At 42.5% G+C, this 22907-nt stretch overlaps 1 protein-coding gene and 1 long non-coding RNA gene across 2 annotated transcripts; both read left to right on the forward strand.

The window, feature by feature from the left end:
• Window positions 1–835: 835 nt before the first annotated feature.
• Window positions 836–21582, forward strand: LOC112251340 (interleukin-18 receptor 1). The gene is made up of 12 exons (XM_042317920.1): window positions 836–1368; window positions 1636–1690; window positions 2178–2442; window positions 2657–2840; window positions 5692–5860; window positions 7726–7791; window positions 14689–14815; window positions 14899–15029; window positions 15756–15905; window positions 16134–16286; window positions 19356–19540; window positions 21394–21582. Exons 2-12 carry the CDS (start codon window positions 1639–1641, stop codon window positions 21580–21582), a joined length of 1671 nt encoding a protein of 556 aa, XP_042173854.1. The 5' UTR covers window positions 836–1368; window positions 1636–1638.
• On the forward strand, window positions 19600–20448 carry LOC121845829. The gene is made up of 3 exons (XR_006082799.1): window positions 19600–19728; window positions 19829–20110; window positions 20248–20448. It is a non-coding gene; the product is annotated as an uncharacterized LOC121845829 (long non-coding RNA).
• Window positions 21583–22907: the final 1325 nt, after the last annotated feature.

Consider the following 22907-nt stretch of genomic DNA (forward strand, 5'->3'; position numbering starts at 1 on the left):
AGTAGAGAAAGCACGCGGTTTATTAGGCTACAGATGAAATCAATTACGATTCATTTCACAGGGTCTGATTCAGTTTGGTTTCCGTTAGACAAATACAAATATTCTTGCTTTTATCCACAACAATCTCATCATGTAGCCTACCTGCCTAGCCAGCCCGAGCTGTTGGCTAGAGCGCACGGGCCAAGACCAGAGTATGCGCATACTGAATGCTATTTAACTCCAGTGTTTGTGACAGAACTATAGGTTGAGTTGAAAATGGGATGGAAACACATTGAACTTTAGATTTTAATTAGATTCATAAAAACGCACAGATTTTCATCCACAAGTCGTGTTGGAGGAAACACCACTGGTGGGGTAATTTTCATTCAGTATCTCTAGTTTAAAAAGTATGGATTTTTATGGGGATTTTCTTTATTACGCTAATTAAAGGTGACTCGATCCACGGTAGGATGTTATGCCATAACAAATACACGTTTTCAGCTGCAGACTATGATGATAATGTCCAGAACTGCACTGAAGTCTTAACAAAACATGATGATCGATGCTTGACTGCTGTTTGACAAATAACAATACTCTTGTCTTAATCATAATTATCTCATATAGACTCACCAGCCTGCCTGCACAGCCTACCCGCACTTTATCTGCAAACTGTTGACTTGAGCGCTTGTGCCAAGAACGGAATAGGCACATTTGCTATTTTATGCAAGTTTTGGCGAAACTGTTGCGATGCAAACACATTGAACTCTAGATTTTATTCGGTACTTGCACATTTGAAGGAAAAACAACATTTTGTGTGCACTACGTCATCACATGCAGATGTTTATCCTGAACGAGTCAGTTTAGTGGAAACGCGACTGATTGGGAAGTGCGCATATTTTCTTTCTCCGGATTTGTTCAATATTATCATGAAAATCTGTCGCCAATTAGACGTAACACCTAGCTAGTGTCGCAATCTGCTCTCCTCACACACAGAAAGAAGGTGGCGCCAATATCCTAGATACAACAGGATTTCTGGGAAACCACAAGTATTGCGCAACGCCTTGTCAAGTCTTTATGTTAGCACCTGCAATGGCACTAGAATCACTACGTTTCACTTTGTCTTCATCAGTGGATAGATAGCATGCAACTAGGCCACTAAACGGAGTCACGAGTTTTATTCACTCGGTCCATTTGACTATAGATTATAGGAGGAGTCATGTGAAATATAATATATTAAAATCGAAATTCCAGTTCATACCGAGAACGAAACTGCTATTCTAAAGTTTAAAGGGAAGTAGCCTAGAACAGAAAGCATTACCTCAGTTTCTGTTAATGGTCTGCGAAAATACACAATATAATCTTGGAATTTATCTCCACACTCACAGCTGAGTAAGTTATTAATTCCTTTACTGAATGTTATTGTATTGTAGGTTATTCTTATTCTATCTATAGTCGTGCAGCTTTCTACAACATAATACAATAATGCTGATCTGGTAGTACCTGTTTATAATTTAACTTTCATGAAATGTTCGCTTAAGTTTCTCTGCTGTCATTTTTTTCAATATATTTTTAAGATTTGCGGATCTGGGGGCTTTTCACCAACTGACTTTCTCTCTCTGTGTGTTTGTCTGTGTGTTTGTCTGTGTGTGAATTAAGAACATGATGAAGATGACCCCACTGTTTATGTTCCTCGTACTCTCTGCAACCAAAGGTCTGTTAGAATGAGCAGGTCACAACATGTATTATAAGTAACACATGATGAGTATCCTGCTCTAGAAACTGCTGATAACCAACCAAAAAGACCATTCATACAACAAACCTTTCATCACTAATTGTTGTACTATTGAGCACCCCCATAGCAATTTTAATGTTGGTGTAAAATGTTTATTTGTACCACATAAAATATTTGTACAGTACATTTAGGCTACCCTACATAGTGCACTACTCTTGACCATAGCCCAACGGGGAGCCCTGATCTAAAGTAGTGCACTATATAGGGAATAGGGTGCCATGGACCCTGGTCAAAAGTAGTGCACTATATATAGGGAATAGGGTGCCATGGACCCTGGTCAAAAGTAGTGCACTATATATAGGGAATAGGGTGCCATGGACCCTGGTCTAAAGTAGTGCACTATATAGGGAATAAGGTGCCCTCCGTCCTCCACTGAGACGGTCTATCTTGGATGTTCTTCCCACAGAGCTGTTCAGAGGAGGCTGTGCGTTATGTGACTCTCCTTCATCTTCACATGAGTCTGTTGGTGTCCGGGAGGGAGAGATGGCAGTGCTAAAGTGCGCACCGTGGACCACCATGGCAGGGCACAGGGAGGGGAACCTGACCCTGGCATGGCGCAACCACTCTGGGCCTGGGGAGCTTCAGGAGCCTGCGGTGTGGATGTCTGAAGACACTCTCGTCATCCTGAGGGTCTCTCCCAACCAACAGGGGTCCTACTCCTGCTCAATACTGTAAGTGTCTGTCTCTTACAAATCTAGTTGGCCTTTTATTGTCCGTTTTATCAATCATACTTTTGTTCTTTAATTGTTTTCTCCTTCCCTCTGATGTATTTTATGCGTCATTCTGTTGATGCGTTGATTCATTGACTGATTGAATGGTTGATGATGTGATTGATTGATTGATTGGTTGATTAATGGTCATATCTCTCTCTCTGGACTGTTTCAGCAACGCCAGTGGCCAGCCCCTGAGAACAGTGTGGTTTAACATCACAGTGTTCTCTGGCCAGTGTTACATAGATATGAATGTGCATTCAGCCGCGTGCTATCTGAGACAGTCCTGTGAAAAGTTAACCTGCTCGTCAGACAGCGTCCCACAAAACTTCACAAAACATAATTATACGTGGTACAAGGTATGACCTCTTCTTTTCTTTACCCCCCCCTCTCCCCCCCCCCCTCCCCTCCCCTCCCCCCCCCCCCCTCCCCCAGTAAATGATAAAGTAGTAGTAAATATCCACTGACGTTGAGTTTCCACTAGTTCTTCTTACTTGCCTTTGGCTAAAACTAAAAACATGCGTCATTACATGTGCTTGAAGAGGTGCGTTTTCCCTCTAGCCGTTGGCAAGGTGCTATTGAATAGTCTGTTGTTGTTTTTTTCCACGAGACCAAAAGCCACAGGGTATTTCCCTGTTATATGATGTTTTTCCCCTGGCCTGAGTGGGTGTCCTAGCTAGCACAGGGACCAGCATCAACGTTTTAGTTCACCAGTCATGGATGGTGCAGCAAAACTCTCACAACTCTCTGTTTTGTGATTAGCATCAATAGACACTGGCTTTGTATTACCTGTTTATTACCAGTTGATTACCAGGTGATTACCAGGTGATTACCAGGTGATTACCAGTTGATTACGAGTTGATTACCAGGTGTTCTGCCTTATTATTATTCGACCATGCTGGTCATTTATGAACATTTGAACATCTTGGCCATGTTCTGTTATAATCTCCACCCGGCACAGCCAGAAGAGGACTGGCCACCCCACATAGCCTGGTTCCTCTCTAGGTTTCTTCCTAGGTTCGGGCCTTTCTAGGGAGTGTTTCCTAGCCACCGTGCTTCTACACCTGCATTGCTTGCTGTTTGGGGTTTTAGGCTGGGTTTCTGTACAGCACTTTGAGATATCAGCTGATGTACGAAGGGCTATATAAATAAATTTGATTTGATTTGAAGTGATTACCAGGTGATTACCAGTTGATTGCCAGGTGATTACCGGGTGATTACCAGTTGATTACCAGGTGATTCCCGGGTGATTACCAGTTGATTACCAGGTGATTACCAGGTGATTACCAGGTGATTACCAGTTGATTACCAGTTGATTACCTGTTTATTAATCACATTTATTTATAAAGTCCTTTTTACATCAGCAGATGTGACAAAGTGCTTATACAGAAACCGAGTCTAAAACCCTAAGCAGCAAGCAATGCAAATGTAGAAGCACGGTGGCTAGGAAAAACTCCCTGTGTAATATGTGTCTTGCCTGTTTATTACCTGTTATTGCCTGTTTATTACCTGTTATTGCCTGTTTATTACCTGTTATTACCTGGTATTGCCTGTGTATTATCTGTGTCTTACCTGTTATCGCCTGTTTATTACCTGTTATTACATGTTATTGCCTGTTTATTACCTGTTATTGCCTGTTTATTACCTGTTATTGCCTGTTTATTACCTGTTATTACCTGTTTATTACCTGTTATTACCTGGTATTGCCAGTTATAGCCTGTTTATTGCCTGTTATTGCCTGTTATTGCCTGTTATTGCCTGTGTATTATGTGTCTTACCTTATTATCTGGTATTGCTTGTTATTACCTGTTATTGCCAGTTATTGCCTGTTTATTGACTGTTATTGCCTGTTTATTGCCTGTTTATTACCTGTTATTGCTTGTTATTACCAGTTATTGCTTGTTATTACCAGTTATTGCTTGTTATTACCTGTTATTGCCTGTTTATTGCCTGTTATCGCCTGTTTATTACCTGTTATTGCCTGTTATTGCCAGTTATTGCCTGTTTATTACCTGTTATTGCCTGTTTATTACCTGTTTATTACCTGTTATTACCTGGTATTGCTTGTTATTACCTGTAATTGCCAGTTATTGCCTGTTATTGCCTGTTTATTACATGTTATTGCCTGTTATTGCCTGTTTATTACATGTTATTGCCTGTTTATTACCTGTTTATTACCAGTTATTGCCTGTTTATTGCCTGTTTATTGCCTGTTATTGCCTGTTTATTACCTGTTATTGCTTGTTATTACCAGTTATTGCTTGTTATTTATTACCTGTTATTACCGGATATTGCTTGTTATTACCTGTTATTGCCTGTTATTGCCTGTTTATTACCTGTTATTGCCTGTTTATTACCTGTTTATTACCTGTTATTACCTGGTATTGCCTGTTATTACCTGTTATTACCTGTTATAGCCTGTTTATTGCCTGTTATTGCCTGTTTATTGCCTGTTATTGCCTGTTTATTACCTGTTATTGCCTGTTATTGCCTGTTTATTACCTGTTATTGCCTGTTTATTACCTGTTTATTACCTGGTATTGCTTGTTATTACCTGTTATTGCCTGTTTATTACCTGTTATTACCTGTTATTGCTTGTTATTACCTGTTATTACCTGTTATTGCCTGTGTATTATCTGTGTCTTACCTGTTATTGCCTGTTATTACCTGTTTATTGCCTGTTATTGCCTGTGTATTATCTGTCTTACCTGTTATTGCCTGTTTATGACCTGTTATTGTCTGTTATTACCTGTTATTGCCTGTGTATTATCTGTGTCTTACCTGTTATTGTATGTTTATTGCCTGGTTAGTACCTGTATATTATATGTGTCTTAACTGATATTGTCTGTTTATTGCCTGTTATTGCCTGTGTATTATGTGTCTTACCTGTTATTACCTGTGTATTATCTGTGTCTTACCTGGTATTGCCTGTTATTGCCTGTTATTGTCTGTTTATGACCTGTTATTACCTGTTATTGCCCGTTATTACCTGTTATTACCTGTTATTGCCTGTGTATTATGTGTCTTACCTGATATTGCCTGTTTATTACCGGTGTATTATATGTGTCTTACCTGATATTACCTGTTATTGCCTGTTATTGCCTGTTATTACCTGTTATTACCTGTTATTACTTGTTATTACCTGTTGTTGTCTGTGTATTACCTGTGTATTACCTGTGTATTATCTGTGTCTTGATTAATGCATTGTAGAACTGTGACACAGAGTTACGCTCTGACTTTGGCGATGGATACCTGACGAGTGCTTCTGAAAGTGACAATGGTTACTATACCTGCACTTCATACTACACATACAACTCAAAGCTCCATGATGGACAGGTGTTTACCTTGTCCAGAACGATGGAGCGGACAGTTGAAGAAGGTAAGAAGTTACTGGACATTACTGGATATCAGGGTTGGGATACATTTTTACATTTCAGTCAAATTCAGAAAGTAAATCCAATTCCAATTTTGAAATGTTTATTAATTGAAAAGAATTGAAGAGAATTAGAATTTCAGTGTACTTCCTGAATTGAAATGGAATTGACCCCAATCCTGCTGTATGGTTTTGGAGCTTCTGACCTTTTGCAAAGATACCTTGAATTTATCCATGTATTTGTCAATTAAGATGTATTTCATGTTTGGTGGATCTGAACCTGGGTTATAGGGGAAGGCTAAAGTCAATACAAGAACAAGGATCTGTAACTTATGTCCATATTGATGCTTTATTCTGTTCAAAACCATTTATAGAAAGAGTTTCCTTTTAACTACATTCATATTTCTGTTTCAGCTACAGTGATATTTGGTATTAGGTACAGTGATATTTCTGTTTCAGTTACAGTGATATTTGGTATTAGGTACAGTGATATTTCTGTTTCAGTTACAGTGATATTTGGTATTAGGTACAGTGATATTTCTGTTTCAGTTACAGTGATATTTGGTATTAGGTACAGTGATATTTCTGTTTCAGCTACAGTGATATTTGGTATTAGGTACAGTGATATTTCTGTTTCAGTTACAGTGATATTTGGTATTAGGTACAGTGATATTTCTGTTTCAGCTACAGTGATATTTCTGTTTCAGTTACAGTGATATTTCTGTTTCAGCTACAGTGATATTTGGTATTAGGTACAGTGATATTTCTGTTTCAGTTACAGTGATATGTGATATTAGGTACAGTGATATTTCTGTTTCAGTTACAGTGATATGTGGTATTAGGTACAGTGAAATTTCTGTTTCAGTTACAGTGATATTTCTGTTTTAACTACAGTGATATTTGGTATTAGTTACAGTGATATTTCTGTTTCAGCTACAGTGATATTTGGTATTAGGTACAGTGATATTTCTGTTTCAGTTACAGTGATATTTGGTATTAGGTACAGTGATATTTCTGTTTCAGTTACAGTGATATTTGGTATTAGGTACAGTGATATTTCTGTTTCAGTTACAGTGATATTTCTGTTTCAGTTACAGTGATTTGGTATTTACAGTGATATTTCTGTTTCAGCTACAGTGATATTTGGTACAGTGATATTTCTGGTACAGTGATATTTGGTATTAGGTACAGTGATATTTCTGTTTCAGTTACAGTGATATTTGGTATTAGGTACAGTGATATTTCTGTTTCAGTTACAGTGATATTTGGTATTAGGTACAGTGATATTTCTGTTTCAGTTACAGTGATATTTGGTATTAGGTACAGTGATATTTCTGTTTCAGTTACAGTGATATTTGAGTTTTGGTACAGTGATATTTCTGTTTCAGTTACAGTGATATTTGGTATTAGGTACAGTGATATTTCTGTTTCAGACTACAGTGATATTTGTTTCAGCTACAGTGATATTTCTGTTTCAGCTACAGTGATATTTGAGTTTTGACTACAGTGATATTTAAGTTTCAGCTACAGTGATATTTGAGTTTTGGTACAGTGATATTTCTGTTTCAGTTACAGTGATATTTGGTATTAGATACAGTGATATTTCTGTTTCAGCTACAGTGATATTTCTGTTTCAGCTACAGTGATATTTCTGTTTCAGCTACAGTGATATTTGAGTTTTGACTACAGTGATATTTAAGTTTCAGCTACAGTGATATTTGAGTTTTGACTACAGTGATATTTAAGTTTTGAATACAGTGATATTTGAGTTTTGACTACAGTGATATTTGAGTTTTGAATACAGTGATATTTGAGTTTTGAATACAGTGATATTCGAGTTTTGAATACAGTGATATTATTGTATTGTACAGGAAGTTCCCCGGTTATGCCAAAGATCATCGAACCTCGGGATGGGGAGGTTATTGAAGTAGATATGGGTGAGTTCCTCTCTACCTATCTGTATGGGTGTCAATTAATGTCTTTACTGTCACGTGTGTGTGAATGTGTGTGCAGGGTTGGGGAGTAACAGATTACATGGAAGAGATTACAAAAAAGTGTAACTGTAATCTATTACTCTACCAGCAAAAATTTTTGTAATCAGATTACAGATACTTTTGAAAAACTAGATGATTACTTCGAGGATTACTTTTAAATTCAGAAAGGATGTTTGCGAAAACAAATATTATATTTATTTATTTATTTTATTTCACCTTTATTTAACCAGGTAGGCTAGTTGAGAACAAGTTCTCATTTGCAACTGTGATTCTGGCCAAGATAAAGCTTAGCAATTTGACACATACAACAACACAGAGTTACACATGGAATAAACAAAACAGTCAATAATACAGTAGAACAAAAGAAAACAAAAAGTCTATATACAGTGAGTGCAAATGAGGTAAGATAAGAGAGTTAAGACAATAAATAGGCCATGGTGGCGAAGTAATTACAATATAGCTATTAAACACTGGAATGGTAGATGTGCAGAAGATGAATGTGCAAGTAGAGATACTGGGATGCAAAGGAGCCAAATAAATAAATACCAGTATGGGGATGAGGTAGGTAGATAGATGGACTGTTTACAGATGGGCTATGTACAGGTGCAGTGATCTGTGAGCTGCTCTGACAGCTGGTGCTTAAAGCTAGTGAAGGAGATGTGAGTCTCTAGCTTCAGGGACTTTTGCAATTCATTCCAGTCATGGGCAGCAGAGAACTGGAAGGAAAGACAAGCACTTTGAGAGCCTGTTTGTAGACAGACTGAATAGGTTTTAATGTTGTACAGCAAGCTTGGGCCCAACTAGTCAAGCAGTATGTTAAGTGGGGGAGTATTATAGATTTGAAGTACAGTTTTGCTACCTCTGTAGTCAAACAATTTAGTATAAATCGGATATTAGCTAGGTTGAATTTGGTTATCATGCAAACAGTTTTTTTCACATTGAGATGCAAACACGAGTCACTGAGCCACTTTGTAACCTGGTGTTAAGGTTTTCTTCCGGTGAAGGAGAGGAGGACCAAAATGCAGCGTTGTTATTTGTAAACATCTTTTAATAAAGATGAAAAACGAACAATAAACGTAACGTGAAAAACCTAAACAGCCTTATCTGGTGCAAACAGAGACAGGAGCAATCACCCACGAAACACTCAAAGAATATGGCTGCCTAAATATGGTTCCCAATCAGAGACAACGAATAAACACCTGCCTCTGATTGAGAACCACTCTAGGCAACCATAGACTTAACTAGACAACTCTACTATACCACAATCCCATACCTATAAAAACCCCAAGACAAAACACACCACATAAATAACCCATGTCACACCCTGGCCTGACCAAAATAATAAAGAAAAACACAGAATACTAAGGCCAGGGCGTGACAACTGGACCATTACAGTAGTGAGTTATTGTGCTCGTTGTCTGGACCATTACAGTAGTGAGTTATTGTGCTTGTTGTCTGGACCATTACAGTAGTGAGTTATTGTGCTCGTTGTCTGGACCATTACAGTAGTGAGTTATTGTTCGTTGTCTGGACCATTACAGTAGTGAGTTCTTGTGCAGCTTGTTGTTTGCTCTTTGCATGCACATATATCACTGTATCATCTGCATACATTTGAAATTCAGACCCAGTCTAGACAGAAGGCAGATCATTAATGTACAGGCTGAACAGGAGGGGCCCCAGTATTGACCCTTGGGGCACGCCCACATCATAGCTAAGAGTGGGCGACAGCTCATTGCTCACTCTGACACACTGAGTTCTGCCTTCAAGGTATGATTTCATCCATCTCAAGGCATCGGGGAAAAGTTGAACTTGGACAATTTTGTGATGAGAATCTCATGGTTAACAGTATCAAAAGCCTTCCTTAGGTCCAGAAACACAGCCCCCTTTTTCTATCTTTGACTTCACATTTTCCAGAAGAAAGCAGTTGGCCGTTTCTGTGGAGTGTTTCGCTCTGAAGCCAAACTGCATGGAGTGTAATGTGGCTGTTTTTGAGGTGGGCAATCAGTTGTTCAGCTACACACTTTTCAACAACCTTTGACACCACAGGTAGTATACTAATGGGCCTGTAGTTACGCATGTCAGCAGGGTCGCCCGATTTAAAGATGGCCGTTATTATGGCCGACTTCCATACCCTTGGAAACACCCCGAGACCAATAGATGTGTTGGTGACCTTAGTAATGGGGCCAATTAGTGACTCTTTGTAGTTTTTAAGAAAGGTAGAGTCCAGCCCAAACACATCTTTGACTTTAGAGTTCTTTAGTGAGCTAATCACCTTGTTCACCTTTGATTCAGAAACCTCCCTTATGATGAAGACAGGTTAAGCGTCATTCACTAGCACTGAGCCCAAGAAACCAGTGGAGGGGTTCTGTGTCAGTAAAGTAGGAATTGAAGGCTATTGCTATTTTGACTGCATCCTGTGTTAGATTGTTATTCACCATGAGTTCTAGTATTTTTGCAGTGTTACTATGGTCTTTCCCTGTTAACTTTTTTAGATTCTCCCAAATCAATTTAGAATTTCCCTTTGCTTCACCAATTATGTTAATAAAAACGTTTGCCTTGGCCTGTCTGATTTCTTTCAACACCTTATTTCTCAACATGGTAAACCTATGTCTGTCATGCTCTGATTTGGATCTTAGGGCTATTTTTAGAGCATAATCTCATTCTTTCATCCATTTCCAGATTTTTCCATTTAGCCAAGGAAGAGTGCTCTTTTGGCCAAGTTTGGATTTGATTTTCTTTAGGAAACCATTTATTGTAGTCTGGATTGTGGATATAAAAACCTGACTATCAGCTTCCATGTCTGTATAGGACAAGAGATCATTCCAGTTAATTCCCTTAATTGCGTTTTCAAAATAGTTTAATTCACTCTTAGGTATTCTTAGTTGATCCGGCTTATTAACAGTAGAGAGGTTAAACCTGCTCTTTAGACAGCTTTCTGGCTATAAGTGTCAGATTATGATCAGATAGCCCAGTATTTAGTCACTCTCTCTGGTTTATTACTGAGCACCAAATCAATCTGTGTTTTAGAGCAACAAGTCACCCTGGTTGGCCCTTTAACTAGCTGTGTAAGGTCAAAGGTATTAGTGACCTGTTTGAGGGTTTTCCTACAAGACTTGTCTTCATAAATAATGTTAAAATCTCCCATTAAGATGACCTCTTTCCCAAAATCACATTCCCTAAGCATGTTATTAAACTGATCAAAAAATACACTTTTGGTGGAAGGTGGCCTACACATTCCAATAAGGGTGACACACTGAACTCTGTCTGAGAAGTAGTTGGTAAACCAGGCGAGGCAATCATTTGAGAAACCAAGGCTATCGAGTCTGCCAATAAGAATGTGGTGATTGACAGAGTCGAAAGCCTTGGCCAGGTCGATGAATACGGCTGCACAGTAATGTCTCTTATCGATGGCGGTTATGATGTCGTTTAGGACCTTGAGCATGGCTGAGGTGCCCCCATGACCAGCTCTGAAACCAGATTGCATAGCGGAGAAGGTACGGTGGGATTCGAAATGGTCAGTAATCTGTTTGTTGACTTGGCTTTCGAAGACCTTAGAAAGACAGGATAGGATAGATAGTCTGTAGCAGTTTGGGTCTACAGTGTCACCCCCTTTGAAGAGGGGGATGACCGTGGCATCTTTCCAATCTTTGGGGATCTCAGACGATACAAAAGAGAGGTTGAACAGGCTAGTAATAGGGGTTGCAACAATTTCGGCAGATCATTTTAGAAAGAGAGGGTCCAGATTGTCTAGCCCGGCTGATTTGTAGGGGTCCAGATTTTGCAGCTCTTTCAGAACATCAGCTATCTGGATTTGGGTGAAGAAGAAATGGTGGGGGCTTTGGCGGGTTGCTGTGGAGGGTGCCGGGTAGTTGACCGGGGTAGTGGTAGCCAGGTGGAAAGCATGGCCAGCCATAGAGAAATGCTTATTGAAATTCTCAATTATAGTGGAAATATCGGTGGTGACAGTGTGTCCTAGCCTCAGAGCAGTGGGAAGCTGGGAGGAGTTGCTCTTATTCTCCATGGACCTTACAGTGTCCCAGAATTTTTTGAGTTAGTACTACAGGATGCAAATTTCTGTCTGAAAAAGCTTGCCTTAGCTTTTCTAACTGCCTGTGTATATTTGTTCCTAACTTCACTGAAAAGTTGCATATCACAGGGACTATTCGATGCTAATGCAGAACGCCATAGGATGTTTTTGTGCTGGTCAAGGGCAGACAGGTCTGGAGTGAACCAAGGACTATATCTATTCCTAGTTCTACATTTTTTGAATGGGGCATGCTTATTTAAGATGGTGAGGAAGGCACATTTAAATAATAGCCAGGCATCATCTACTGACGGGATGAGGTCAATGTCATTCCAGGATATCCTGGCCAGGTCGATTAGAAAGGCCTGCTCACAGAACTGTTTTAGGGAGCGTTTGACAGTGATGAGGGGTGGTCGTTTGGTCGCAGACCCATTACGGATGCAGGCAATGAGGCAGTGATCGCTGAGATCTTGATCGAAAACAGCAGAGGTGTATTTAGAGGGTGAGTTAGTTAGGATGACATCTATGAGGGTGCCCGTGTTTACAGGTTTGGAGTTGTACCTGGTAGGTTCATTGATAATTTGTGTGAGAGGGCATCAGGCTTGGATTGTAGGATGGCCGGGGTGTTAAGCATGTCCCAGTTTAGGTCACCTAGTAGCACGAGCTCAGAAGATAGATGGGGGCAATCAATTCACATATGGTATAGAGGGCACAGCTGGGGGCAGAGGAAGGTCTATAGAAAGTGGCAACAGTGAGAGACTTGTTTCTGGAAAGGTGAATTTTTAGTTAAAGCTCGAATTGTTTGGGTACAGACTTGGATAGTAATACAGAACTCTGCAGGCTATCTTTGCAGTAGATTGCAACACCGCCCCCTTTGGCAGTTCTATCTTGGTGGAAAATGTTATAGTTAGCCATGGAGATTTCAGGGTTTTTGATGGTTTTCCTAAACCAGGATTCAGACACGACTAAGACATCCGGGTTGGCAGAGTGTGCTAAAGCAGTGAGTAATCAAATTTAGGGAGTAGGCTTCTAATGTTAACATGCATGCAACCAAGGTTATTACGGTTACAGAAGTCAACAAATGAGAGCGCCTGGGGAATGGGAGCGGAGCTAGGCACTGCAGGTCCTGGATTAACCTCTACATCACCAGTGGACTCGATGGGACAGTGTGGAGAAGAGGAAGACCAGCTGGAAGGATCTGTGGGCCATGGAAGCGAGGCGGTTGAGCTTTTCCATCAGAGCAACATATGACGTCCTTCCAACACCAGTTAATCTTCACCAATGGTATGGTGAAGATCCGGACTGTGCCCTCTGTTCCATGCCAGCCAACCTCAGGCACATTCTCACAGGGTGTAAAACAAGCCTCATGAAAAGGACGCTACACTTGGCGTCACAACCAAGTCCTTAAAAACCTTGCGTCCGCCCTGAGGACAAGCGAGCTGCCACCAACTCCCTACTACCCACAGTGGCATCACACTGTTACGGACAAACTTTGTCCGCGACTGGGTGCTAAACCACCTGCAAGAGCGGCTCTACACCATTAGAGCGAGACCAGCTGTGCTTGGCCCGCGACTGGAAAATGCTAGCTGACATTGGCCGGCAACTTGTGTTTCCTCCGGAGATCGCAACCACCACCCTAAGACCTGACATGATGCTCTGGTCCCGTTCGCTCAATAAGGTCTTCATCATTGAGCTCACAGTACCCTGGGAGGACTCAGTAGATGAGGCTTATGAGCTGAAAACATCTGCGCTATGCTGATCTAGCTGGGAAGCACGGCATCATGGCTGGAACACAGAAGTCCGACCAGTGGAGGTGGGCTGCAGAGGTTTTGTGGCAACATCTACAACCAGACTGCTTAGAGACCTGGGAATTAAGGGCCAGAGCCAGCGTTCTGCAATCAAAGCTGTATCGGAGGCGGCAGAAGGCAGCAGTCAGTGGCTCTGGATGAAGAGGAAAGACCCCAGCTGGGCCCCGAAGTGAGAGGGCCAGGAGGTATGCGGTCAACAATGCTTGACTCAGGGAGGAGGACGCCCCTGCCATGCATAGTCCCATGGGATGTTGGCTATCAACAACAAGGCAAGTCCTATGACTAATTGGGAATGGGACGCAAGCGTAGGATTGATCACCCTGTCGCTGGCCGCCTTTGGGGAGGGTGTATAGTGTGAAAGGCCGAAACACCCTAGGAACCAAAGGTACACTACTGACGATGCGCTCCCCAAATTTCACCATGCTCACTGTTCATTAACTCTTGGAAGTGCTTGCACAAAGGATAGTAACATCTCATCCTGTGTTCTTGGAATCTACATCACCAGAGAAACAGAGGAAATGTAGGATAAGGGTACGGCTAAATGCTATATGAACTGGCCGTCTAGCACGTTCGGAACAGAGAGGAAAAGGAGCAGGTTTCTGGGCACGATAACATAGATTCAAGGCATAGTGTACAGACAAAGGTAAGGTAGGATGTGAGTACATTGGAGGTAAACCTAGGCATTGAGTAATGATGAGAGAGATATAGTCTCTAGAGACGTTTAAACCAGGTGATGTCATCGCATATGTAGGAGGTGGAACAACATGGTTGGTTAAGGGATATTGAGCAGGGCTAGAGGCTCTACAGTGAAATAGGACAGTAGTGGCCAGCTATCATATTTGTTGCCAGCTATCATATATTTGTTGATGTAAAGAGCGTGGGGCCTAGGATTGAGCCTTGGGGTACTCCTTTGGTGACAGGGAGTGGCTGAGGCTGTCTGACTTTATACACGGCACTCTATGAGAGGTAGCTAGCAAAGTGTTAGTGAATGTTATGTGTTTTCTCCAGGATCTACTGTGGTGGTGGTCTGCAGGGCTGTCCCGTCCTTTGAATTTGACCAATTATACTGGATGGAAAACAGATCTTTTGTGGAGAGGAACCAGACGACCCTACCAGTGTTTTATAACGTTTCACAGTGAGTACACTCACTACAGAACATACCTGGGTTCAAATACTATTTAAAATCACTTAACATAACACACTTGACTGTTTCTCCAGAGAGAATGACCATCACCAGGCATCGCTGGTGATCAGTCAGATGTCAGAGGAGCAGCTGAGGAACACATACACCTGTCAACTGGATTCTTCATCTGGGAACGACAAGGTCTCCATCACCTTCCAACAGAAGAGTAAGTCAAGCAGCCTCTTAAAGGGACATCTTAGCTTTCCAATCATCTAAAATATTACAGAGTCTGCCTTTATCAAACTCTACTGGTCATTTCACAGAACCCTCTCTTCTGCTCTTAGGTTACCATGACATTTAATCAAGAAGATATTATCTCTTCTGCTCTTAGGTTACCATGACATTTAATCAAGAAGATATTATCTCTTCTGCTCTTAGGTTACCATGACATTTAATCAAGAAGATATTATCTCTTCTGCTCTTAGGTTACCATGACATTTAATCAAGAAGATATTATCTCTTCTGCTCTTAGGTTACCATGACATTTAATCAAGAAGATATTATCTCTTCTGCTCTTAGGTTACCATGACATTTAATCAAGAAGATATTATCTCTTCTGCTCTTAGGTTACCATGACATTTAATCAAGAAGATATTATCGCTTCTGCTCTTAGGTTACCATGACATTTAATCAAGAAGATATTATCTATTCTGCTCTTAGGTTACCATGACATTTAATCAAGAATATATGATCTATTTTGCTCTTAGGTTACCATGACATTTAATCAATAATATATTATGATCACTTCTGTGTGAAATGATGATGATTTTCTGTGATTTTTTTTCTCTCCAGTTTCTCTTTCTGCTGTACAGTAACAGCGGTTTGATATAACCAGGTTTATGTGTGTGTGCGTGTGCGTGTGTGTGTGTGTGTATTTCATGTCACCCTTTAGGTCCACCCCAGTTCCACTTCCTGGTGCTGGGTATAGTGGGGGTCTTTGTCGTAATGGTGGTGGTGGTGACTGTTGTCTATGTCAAGCTGAAGGTGGACATCATTCTATTTCTCAGAGATGATCTGGGTTGGCATCATCACAATGTCTCTGGTGAGAATAACACCTAACTCCAAACATGCCAATGTCTCATGCAAACGATCGTTGTAGATCGTGTTTCACCACATGATTTGGATGAATTGTGTTAGTTTCAAATGGGATGTGTAACAACGCCTATGTACTGTGTTATAATGCCTATGTACTGTGTTATAATGCCTATGTGCTGTGTTACATTGTCTATGTATGTACTGTGTTATAACTTGCCTGAATGGTGTGTTTCAGATGGGAAGCGTTACGATGCATATGTGTTGTGTTATAAGAGTGACACAGAGTCAGGTGTCAGTGAGGAGGACAGGCGTCAGGTGGAGGAGGTGCTGGAGGAGGAGTATGGTTACAGGCTGTGTCTCTACGACCGTGACGTGCTCCCTGGGGAGGGTGAGTCAGTCCACTGTCCTCACATTTCTCCTCATACTGGTGTGTGTGTGGTGTGTGTGTGTGTGTGCGTGTTTGTGTGTATGCACTGTTCTTCTACCTCTACCTGTTTCTCTACCTGTTCCTCTACCTGTTCTTTTACCTCGACCTGTTCCTCTACCTCTACCTGTTCCTCTACCTGTTCTTTTACCTCTACCTGTTCCTCTACCTCTACCTGTTCCTCTACCTCTACCTGTTCCTCTACCTGTTCCTCTACCTGTTCTTTTACCTCTACCTGTTCCTCTACCTCTACCTGTTCCTCTACCTCTACCTGTTCCTCTACCTCTACCTGTTCCTCTACATCTACCTGTTCATCTACCTGTACCTGTTCCTCTACCTCTACCTGTCCCTCTACCTCTACCTGTTCCTCTACCTCTACCTGTTCCTCTACCTCTACCTGTTCCTCTACCTGGTTCCTCTACCTCTACCTGTTCATCTACCTTTACCTACCTCTACCTGTTCATCTACCTGTACCTGTTCCTCTACCTCTACCTGTCCCTCTACCTCTACCTGTTCCTCTACCTCTACCTGTTCCTCTACCTCTACCTGTTCCTCTACCTCTACCTGTTCCTCTACCTCTACCTGTCCCTCTACCTCTACCTGTCCCTCTTCAACCTGTTTCTCTACCTGTACCTGTTCCACTACCTGTACCTGTTTCTCTACCTCTACCTGCCCCTCTACCTCTACCTGTTCTTCTACTTCTACCTGTTCCTCTACCTCTACCTGTTCCTCTACCTGTTCCTCTACCTGTTCATCTACCTCTACCTGTTCCTCTGCCTCTACCTGTGCCTCTACCTCTACCTGTTCTTCTACCTCTACCTGTTCATCTACCTCTACCTGTTCCTCTGCCTCTACCTGTTCCTCTACCTCTACCTGTTCCTCTACCTGGTCCTCTACCTCTACCTGTTCCTCTACCTGTTCATCTACCTTTACCTGGACCTCTACCTGTTCATCTACCTGTACCTGTTCCTCTACCTGTTCCTCTACCTCTACCTGTTCCTCTACCTGTACCTCTACCTGTTCCTCTACCTCTACCTGTTCTTCTACCTCTACCTGTTCCACTACCTGTTCCCTACCTGTTCCTCTACCTGTTCCTCTACCTGTTCCTCTACCTCTACCTGTTCATCTACCTCTACCTGTTTCTCTACCTGTTCCTCTACTTCTACCTGGTCCTCTACCTCTACCTGTTCATCTACCTCTACCTCTACCTGTCCCTCTACCTGTACCTCTACCTGTTCATCTACCTGTTCCTCTACCTGTTCATCTACCTGTACCTGTTCCTCTACCTGTTCCTCTACCTGTTCCTCTACCTCTACCTGTTCCTCTACCTGTTCATCTACCTCTACCTGTTCCTCTACCTGTTCCTCTACCTGTTCATCTTCCTGTACATGTTCCTCTACCTCTACCTGTTCCTCTACCTGTTCCTCTACCTGTTCATCTACCTCTACCTGTTCATCTACCTGTACCTGTTACTCTACCTGTTCCTCTACCTGTATCTGTTCTTCTACCTGTATCTGTTCCTCTACATCTACCTCTACCTGTTCCTCTACCTGTTCATCTACCTCTACCTGTACCTCTATCTGTTCCTTTCCTGTTCCTGAACCTGTTCCTCGACCTGTACCTCTACCTGTTCCTCTACCTGTACCTGTTCTTGTTCCTGTACCTGTTCTTCTTCCTATACCTGTTCCTGTTCTTGTACCTGTTCCTGTATCCATTCTCGTTCCTGTTCCTGTATTTGTACCTGTTCCTGTACCTGTTCTTGTTCCTGTATCCGTTCTCGTTCCTGTTCCTGTTCTTGTTCTTGTACATTTTCCTGTATGCACTACTGTTCTTGTTCTTGTTCCTGTTCCTGTATCTCTTCTTGTTCCTGTACCTGTGCCTCTACCTGTACCAGTTCCCATATCCATTCCCGTACCTGTTCCCATTCCAGTTCCTGTATTTGTTCCGTGTTCTTGTTCGTACCCGTTTTCTTCCTATTCCTGTATCCGTACCTGTTCCTGTACAGGTTCTTATTCCTGTTCAGGTTACTGTTCCTGTACAGGTTCCTGTTCCTGTATCTGTTCCTGTTCCTGTACCCGTTCCCATATCCATTCCCATACCTGTTCCCATTCCAGTTCCTGTACGTGTAACCGTTCCCGTTTTTCTTCCTATTCCTGTATCCTGTACCTGTATCTGTTCCTGTCCTGTTCCTGTTCCTGTTCCTGTACCTGTTCCTGTTCTGTATCTGTATCTGTTCCTGTACCCGTCCCTGTTCCTGTATCCATTCCTGTACCTGTTCTGTATCTGTTCCTGTTCTTGTATCTGTTCCTTTTCCTGTTCCTGTACCTGTTCCTGTATCTGTTCTGTTCCTGTATCTGTTCCTGTTCCTGTGTCCCTGTTCCTGTTCCATTCCTGTTCCTGTTCCTGTTCCTGTTCCTGTTCTGTTCTGTTCCTGTTCCCATTCCTGTATCTGTTCCTGTATCTGTTCCTGTATCTGTATCTGTTCCTGTACCTGTATCTGTTCCTGTACCTGTTCCTGTACCTGTTCCTGTTCCTGTATCTGTTCCTGTTCCTGTACCTGTTCCTGTATCTGTTCCCTGTATCTGTTCCTGTATCTGTTCTGTATCTGTTCCTGTTCCTGTTCTGTTCCTGTTCTGTTCTGTATCTGTTCCTGTATCCTGTTCCTGTATCCTGTATCTGTTCCTGTTCCTGTTCCTGTTCCTGTTTCTGTATCTGTTCCTGTTCCTGTTCCTGTTCCTGTTCCTGTATCTATCTGTTCCTGTATCTGTATCTGTTCCTGTATCTGTATCTGTTCCTGTACCTGTATCTGTTCCTGTTCCTGTTTCTGTATCTGTTCCTGTACCTGTTCCTGTTCCCTGTTCCTGTTCCTGTATCTGTTCCTGTTCCTGTTCCTGTTCCTGTATCTGTTCCTGTACCTGTACCTGTATCTGTTCCTGTTCCTGTTCCTGTACCTGTTCCTGTTCCTGTACCTGTACCTGTTCCTGTATCTGTTCCTGTATCTGTATCAGTAAAGTATGTGCTCTGTGTTTCCAGCGGTGGCTGAGGCGGTGCTGGGGTGTATAGAGCAGAGCCGGAGACTGATCCTGGTGCCCAGCAGTCTGGGGCTGAACCCAGGACAGGACAGCCAGTATAGTCTGCTCACTGGGCTCCATGCTGCACTGGTGGAACGGCAGACCTGGCTAATCCTCATCCAGACAGAGTCAGCCCCAGACAGCCAGGTAGTTATGCCTAAGGACGAGTTCTGCCTATGGACGACAGTTAGCTTTCCTGGGTGTGTCCCAAATGGCACCCAATGTTATGGGCCCTGGTCTAAAGTAGTGCACTATAACGGGAATAGGGTGCCATTTGGGATGATTCGTTGGTGAATGTGCGCTGTCCCTGTCAAATCAATTTCCCAAATAAACAGGTAGACCTGGAGCTGATGCCATGCTGTCCTATCTAACTAAATAAACAGGTTCCTAGACCTGGAGCTGATGCCATTCCTGTCTATCTAACTAAATAAACAGGTAGACCTGGAGCTGATGCCATGCTGTCTATCTAACTAAATAAACAGGTAGACCTGGAGCTGATGCCATGCTGTCTATCTAACTAAATAAACAGGTAGACCTGGAGCTGATGCCATGCTGTCTATCTAACTAAATAAACAGGTAGACCTGGAGCTGATGCCTTGCTGTCTATCTAACTAAATAAACAGGTAGACCTGGAGCTGATGCCATGCTGTCTATCTAACTAAATAAACAGGTAGACCTGGAGCTGATGCCATGCTGTCTATCTAACTAAATAAACAGGTAGACCTGGAGCTGATGCCTTGCTGTCTATCTAACCAGGTAGACCTGGAGCTGATGCCTTGCTGTCTATCTAACTAAATAAACAGGTAGACCTGGAGCTGATGCCTTGCTGTCTATCTATTTCCCTAAATAAACAGGTAGACCTGGAGCTGATGCCATGCTGTCTATCTAACTAAATAAACAGGTAGACCTGGAGCTGATGCCATGCTGTCTATCTAACTAAATAAACAGGTAGACCTGGAGCTGATGCCTTGCTGTCTATCTAACTAAATAAACAGGTAGACCTGGAGCTGATGCCATGCTGTCTATCTAACTAAATAAACAGGTAGACCTGGAGCTGATGCAATTGCTGTCTATCTAACTAAATAAACAGGTAGACCTGGAGCTGATGCCATGCTGTCTATCTAACTAAATAAACAGGTAGACCTGGAGCTGATGCCATGCTGTCTATCTCTAAATAAACAAGACCTAGTGATCTTGTTAAACAGGTAGACCTGGAGCTGATGCCTTGCTGTCTATCTAACTAAATAAACAGGTAGACCTGGAGCTGATGCCTTGCTGTCTATCTAACTAAATAAACAGGTAGACCTGGAGCTGATGCCTTGCTGTCTATCTAACTAAATAAACAGGTAGACCTGGAGCTGATGCCTTGCTGTCTATCTAACTAAATAAACAGGTAGACCTGGAGCTGATGCCTTGCTGTCTATCTAACTAAATAAACAGGTAGACCTGGAGCTGATGCCTGAAGCTGCTGTCTATCTAACTAAATAAACAGGTAGACCTGGAGCTGATGCCTTGCTGTCTATCTAACTAAATAAACAGGTAGACCTGGAGCTGATGCCTTGCTGTCTATCTACTAACTAAATAAAACAGGTAGACCTGGAGCTGATGCCTTGCTGTCAGGGTTTCTTCAATTTCATTTCCAAATGAATGCTTCTACTTTTCAAACGCCTCAATTCCATTTCCTTTGAAACGGCTTCAACTACTTTTCCTTTCCGAAGCTGACTAGAAACACTTTGTATTTTTCCACTTGTGCAATTGGTTGTGCATATTTGTCTTCAGTGCTTTTTCGAAATTCTATTTTGTAATGAAAAGTGCTACATAAGCTCAATTAGTAATTGTAACCTTAACACAACACCTAGTGATCTTGTTCAAGGGGTTCGGATCTCTTGGTGTAACAACTAAGGTGTTGGGTTGGTAGTCGGTGGACCTCCGTTCAAGTCCCGGTCGGGGTTACCCCCCCCCAAAAAAAAATTCACTACATTATTCTGTAAACGTTTTAGGTGGATCTGAAGCTGGACTCCCTCCCTGAGGCCCTGCGGCTGCTGGCCCAGTCAGGACACACCGTCACCTGGAGGCGCTCCCACTCCAAACCCCTGTCCTCAGCCTTCTGGAAGGAGCTGCGTTACCGTATGCCTGCCACGACCAGGTGGCGCCCCCAAAGGACAGAGGACCATTCTGTGATTATATAGGCTCCAGGGCAGGGTTTGGGTTCAGTCAATTCACAAAGTAAACTCAAATTCAAATGATATAATGGCATCTATTTTCAATTATCTTCACCCCCAACCCTGCTCCGGGGTGAAGAGGAGTGAAATAAATGCATCTAATGTGATTAATCATTTTTACCTGTAAGAGTGAAATAACTTTCCTTCCAATGTTTAAAAATCAGAATGGTGTGGGCTTACCCCAGCATCAGAATGGTGTGGGTTACCCCAGCATCAGAATGGTGTGGGCTTACCCCAGCATCAGAATGGTGTGGGCTTACCCCAGCATCAGAATGGTGTGGGCTTACCCCAGCATCAGAATGGTGTGGGCTTACCCCAGCATCAGAATGGTGTGGGCTTACCCCAGCATCAGAAGAGCATCAGAATGGTGTGGGCTTACCCCAGCATCAGAATGGTGTGGGCTTACCCCAGCATCAGAATGGTGTGGGCTTACCCCAGCATCAGAATGGTGTGGGCTTACCCCAGCATCAGAATGGTGTGGGCTTACCCCAGCATCAGAATGGTGTGGGCTTACCCCAGCATCAGAATGGTGTGGGCTTACCCCAGCATCAGAATGGTGTGGGCTTACCCCAGCATCAGAATGGTGTGGGCTTACCCCAGCATCAGAATGGTGTGGGCTTACCCCAGCATCAGAATGGGTGCATCAGGGTGTGGGCTTACCCCAGCATCAGAATGGTGTGGGCTTACCCCAGCATCAGAATGGTGTGGGCTTACCCCAGCATCAGAATGGTGTGGGCTTACCCCAGCATCAGAATGGTGTGGGCTTACCCCAGCATCAGAATGGTGTGGGCTTACCCCAGCAACAGAATGGTGTGGGCTTACCCCAGCAACAGAATGGTGTGGGCTGTCGTGGAATTATCAGAATTTGTTGGTAACATTTGTAAGATGTTTAATATTCATCAAATGTGTGTAAGTTACTTCTCATCAGAATGGTATTTTTGTGTAATTCTGATGTGAGGTTGCAGTTATCTGTTCTATGTCAAAACTAAGTTGCCTGGGCCGCTGAGAGGGGAGAGGTCAAAGTGTCATCATGTGTAAACATATCTTTTATTCCCTACCTTTCCCAGTGGGGAAAGGAGGGTTTGCAGTGTCTGGAATCATTCTATGCTCCCTCTTATGTTGTTTCTATCTTAACCTATAGCCTCACCCTCCTCTCCGTGAGTTTGTCCAGGAGGTTGTATTTAGAGTGGGTTGTATCTAAATGACAATTTGATATATGCCTGTTGATTTAGAGGATTGGTTTATGGTTCTGGGGTTTAGGAAAGGAGACAAAGCTGAACGATGAATTATGT

Source organism: Oncorhynchus tshawytscha, unplaced genomic scaffold, assembly GCF_018296145.1.
Source record: "Oncorhynchus tshawytscha isolate Ot180627B unplaced genomic scaffold, Otsh_v2.0 Un_scaffold_2906_pilon_pilon, whole genome shotgun sequence".
In the NCBI taxonomy this organism is placed as follows: domain Eukaryota; kingdom Metazoa; phylum Chordata; class Actinopteri; order Salmoniformes; family Salmonidae; genus Oncorhynchus; species Oncorhynchus tshawytscha.